We start from the raw sequence: 4,702 nt of genomic DNA, 5'->3' as shown, positions 1-4,702 counted from the left end.
GTACCACGTTTCCGAAGTACACGTGTCAGGCCATCAATGGTCTTATTTCAAGTTTGTGTCCTTATCAGCTACCCATCACCCCCACATCAATCCCTTCTCATTCACTAACCATTGCATGCCTTTGCCAACCTATGCATGAATTTGGCAAAAGCAGCCATGGGTAATTATGTAATCACAACAACCACAATTACTAATCAGCCCTTCAATTGAATTACATGCTGGATTATGATTGGTGATTAAGGTAAAGTCTAAACAGACTCCTTGGTACCTGATTATTGCCCTAAATATCCATCAGGGTATATAGCTAGTAACTCTCTCCCCTTTGTCCTTTAAAAAGAAAGGTCATGCCACCTCTATGCAACATTTGAACCACCTCTCTAAATTGCATGTTCTCTGATAATAAACGCTCTAAATCCCAGGACTCCTCAATCTCACTACTCCATCAATGGAAAGAACTGATTCCTCCACAGGAGGTGCGGGCGGTGGTGGTGGCCGCGGCTCGCAACAACCAAACCTTCCACCGGGGTTCCGGTTCCACCCCACTGATGAAGAGCTAGTGGTTCACTACCTCAAGAAAAAGACCACTTCTGCCCCTCTCCCTGTGGCGATTATCGCAGAAGTTGATCTTTACAAGTTTGATCCATGGGAATTACCAGGTTACATACAATTCTTATTATGTATTGTGTACTATATATATAAGGAATTAAAGCCTAGTAAATCTTGGGTTCATCTTGTTTTCAGCTAAGGCCACTTTTGGTGAACAAGAATGGTACTTTTTTAGTCCGAGAGACCGGAAGTACCCGAATGGAGCTAGGCCAAACAGGGCAGCAACTTCAGGGTATTGGAAGGCTACAGGAACTGATAAGCCAGTATTATCTTCAGGAGGTACACAAAAGGTTGGGGTTAAGAAAGCACTAGTCTTCTATGGTGGTAAACCTCCTAAAGGGATCAAAACCAATTGGATCATGCATGAATACCGGTTAGCTGATAACAAAGTCAATAACAAGCCACCAGGATGTGACTTGGGAAACAAGAAAAACTCTTTAAGGGTAATCAGTGATCGCTTTCTACAAAGTTTTTGATTACATATATGTTATCCTTTTACTTTCGATACTTTTCAAATACACAGCAGGATTAATGGTGATTACTGTTTGTTTGTTTGTTTTACCTTTCTTTCCAGCTTGATGATTGGGTGTTATGTCGGATATACAAGAAAAACAACACACAGAGACCACTGGGTCATGATAAAGATGATTCCATGGATGATGTGCTTGGATCAATACCGCCTTCGATATCAGTTGGAAGCCATCAGAATGGAACACTGCATCTTGCAAAAGGAACAAACTTCGGGGCATTGCTTGACAATGACCAGAATTTATTCGAAGGAATAATCAGCAGCAGTGATGGTATCAGAAGCAGCAGTTCTTCTTTGTCTCACATGGCCTCTTCAGTATCCAAGCGAGACCTACTTATGCTTCCACCCAAAAGAACACTCCCATCACTATATTGGACCGGCGAGGACATGGTTGGCCCTTCATCAAGTAAGAGATTTCAAGGGGGTATTAATGGTGATGAAATTGTTGTGAGGACCGATGGGAATAGTTCCGTAGCCACCCTGCTCGGTGAACTTCCACAGACACCTCAATTGCACCAACAGACAATGTTGGGATCTATGGCAGATGGGATTTTTAGGCCACCATATCAAATTCCAAGCATGAATTGGTACTCTTAAATTAAAATTAGTCTTAATTCATTGGTCTATGCATATATTATATTTAGGCCTATGAATACATTCCTGGTGGGTAATTTGAAGCAGTCAAATGATGATCACGGTATATACTTGTTTGTATATACGATCGCGATTAATTAGTAGTAGTATCAGCTTCCCATTGGGGTATTGATCAGATTTTGATTGTTACGAAGAGATTAGAGAGTCATTTAATGGCCTCCAGTTTCTCCAAATTAATGACACATGTAGCTGCCAATTTGAAGCGAGGCCATATATATATATATATATATATATATATATATATATAAAGACATATATAGTTGCATATATATTCTATACTTGTTTGGTTTTCGAATATTGTTGTTAGGGAAGCGAAGAAAAATTGGAGGTGGGATCCTGATATTGTAGAAAAATAAAATTGTTAAGTGATATATATATTGCTTTAGGATAAGATAGATTAAACCTTGTATGTACAACAGTATATATATTCTTACTGGAAGTTGCTTAATTATCCCAAAAACATCACTACTGTTTATCGTTTGCCTTTGTGTATATTAATTTGTGTTCATCTGGGTGATCATTTAATAAGATTGTGCTATGAGTTGTTTTCGTTGTTCAATGATGCTTGACTTTTAAAGATGGCATGCTTGGCTCGATCTTTTGCATTTTATGGCAGCTATTTTTTGGTGAATGCATAAACCCTAGAAGGTAAAAGAGATCTTGGTGCTTTTTGTTACTTTATCTTTTCCAGCCACGTCCATGTATAATTAAATTGTGATTATGGAACTAGCATAGTTGATTTTCTTATGACGTAATATATATTCTGTAAATCTTGAGAGACTTGATAACTTTTTTAAGATGGAATTGCCACATTCGACAAAAAAAAGAAGAAATAATATAGATAATTATTAATTCAATATATACGCACGCGCTGATCAATACATATATAAAAAGAAAACAGATAATTAACACAGAAATATAATTAAATGTTGGTGGTGGATCATCTGTAGATGTTCAAGATATACTATAGCAACGTGAAAGAATCGACACACATGGTTGTCGCATGAGAGAGATTGATGATCTCGTGAGCAATAAGCGAAAAAAGGGATTGATTAGTCGAAAATGAAGTTTACTGACCTCTTGTTGGTTTTTCCTTCTGCAAGATTATAAAAAGAGGGATGGAACTTTAGCACTAAGGTGTATCTCTTCTGCATAGCACTAAGGTGTATCTCTTCTGCAGCAGCAGCAACAAAACAAAAAAAAAAAAAAAAAAAAAAAAAACCTTCTTTGGATTTTATAAGCATCTCTTCTTTGAAAGACACTCATGAATAGTCCCTTATAAGGATTATCCTTTAGCTTTAAAAATCTGAATGGAAAGCTAAGCTAGGAAATTGCATATCGTTAAAAAATTATTTTAATTTAAAAATTTAAGTTGTTAGGTAAAATTTTAAGATATAATTTATATTATTTTTTAATATATCTTCATAAGTAAAAAGTCATTTGAACTTGAAATTTATACAGACTTATATTATCTTGTGTTTAATTTTTATCAAATAAATAGAAATTGTGAGATTTAAATTCGTAACTATTTGATCATCAAAACTCTAATATCATATCAAAAATTATTTTAACCTAAAAATTTAAGTTATTAAATGAGATTTTAAAATATAATTTATATTATTTTTTAATAAATAAGAAAGCTTTCAAACACTTGCTGGTAGAGAAAGATAGGAAGGATTGAATTACAAAAGGCTGATTTTCTTTTTTAACCTTGGAGTATAAATTAAATTAAATTGTATGTTTGGTATGATCTCCAAAAGAATGATAGGTTTTCGAGGGTGGGTGTCCTTTTCTTGATTTCATCTGCCAAGTGATGATTGATTAGACATGGCTAGCTAGGTATATTCTATATATTGGATGACCTAGCCAGAGTCGAGGGTCACACACTAATATTGACAACAAGAGGCTACCTCACAGATGGCTTTTCTCTTGCTGACCATGGGACCTCTCGCTATCACCATAAGGAATCATTATCTCAAAACCACACAAAATCAATATCTCCTTTAATTGCATTCCTTTCCGAGGAAAGCGTACAAAACAACTTTTCGAAAAAATCAATTCATTAGTGCTTAATCTTGGAATGTAAATTGATATTTGATAAAATGAGCCATTATCGATTCATCCCAGTCTCCTTTTCGGACGATGCTTTCTATTAATTAAGCCTTGAAAGCTCTGCGAATATGATTTATTAGATGAATGCTAGCTTCCATTATAATCTTTTTTGACATACATGCTAGCTTACGTACGTAGATTGATAATCATGTAAATACACACACACACAAAGACGTGTCTTTCCACTGATCGATGCCTTACAGACATAAAATGTTAGTGAGTTGAGTGGTTAATTACCAGCTTATAAATAAATAAATATATATACATGAGATCTGTGAGGTCGAGTGGTTGAAAACTAACAGGAGAGCACTTCTTGATTGAGAATAAATTCTATGCATCAATTAGGTCTTTTTCTGCTAAAAGATGGCCATTGTCAACTCTGATATGCAAAGTTCGAGAATGCGAGTTTCATTTTCATAAATGAAGGTGCCGAAAGGATGGGGTTCTCCTTGACGAGGCCATGTCCAGCCAACTAAAGTTCTATACAATCTTTAGGCGCATGATTGAACTTGAAGAACGGTCAAGAGGGATTAACATCTAGTTTTAGCTGCGACCCACAAATTGACAGATGGTTCAGGCAGAAAAGTACCCTGGACCATTGATGATTCAGTTGACAAGGGCCAAGTCGCCCCGTAATCATGGCTTGTTATAGTAAATGGTAGGCACTAGATTAGCAATTTGTAGCTCATAATTGAACATTTCGCCACGCCCCCACATACAAAATGGAAAAAGATTGAGCTTTTTAATTAATAAACCTATTTGTCAATCATCGTCGACAAGAGAGTCGAGGATTTGGGTTGC

General features: G+C 36.0%; 1 protein-coding gene across 1 annotated transcript; it reads left to right on the top strand.

Annotated features, from left to right (window-relative positions):
• Nucleotides 1–351: 351 nt before the first annotated feature.
• On the top strand, nt 352–2,348 carry LOC133704583 (NAC transcription factor 56). Its single transcript, XM_062129462.1, has 3 exons — nt 352–656; nt 742–1,049; nt 1,181–2,348. The coding sequence occupies exons 1-3, from the start codon at nt 446–448 to the stop codon at nt 1,730–1,732; spliced, it is 1,071 nt and encodes a 356-aa protein (XP_061985446.1). The 5' UTR covers nt 352–445; the 3' UTR covers nt 1,733–2,348.
• The last annotated feature ends 2,354 nt before the right edge of the window (nt 2,349–4,702 follow it).

The sequence above is a fragment of the Populus nigra genome, chromosome 1, assembly GCF_951802175.1.
Source record: "Populus nigra chromosome 1, ddPopNigr1.1, whole genome shotgun sequence".
Taxonomy (NCBI): domain Eukaryota; kingdom Viridiplantae; phylum Streptophyta; class Magnoliopsida; order Malpighiales; family Salicaceae; genus Populus; species Populus nigra.
Note: the sequence above shows the minus strand (reverse complement) of the source record. Positions and strands in the feature narration are given on the sequence as shown.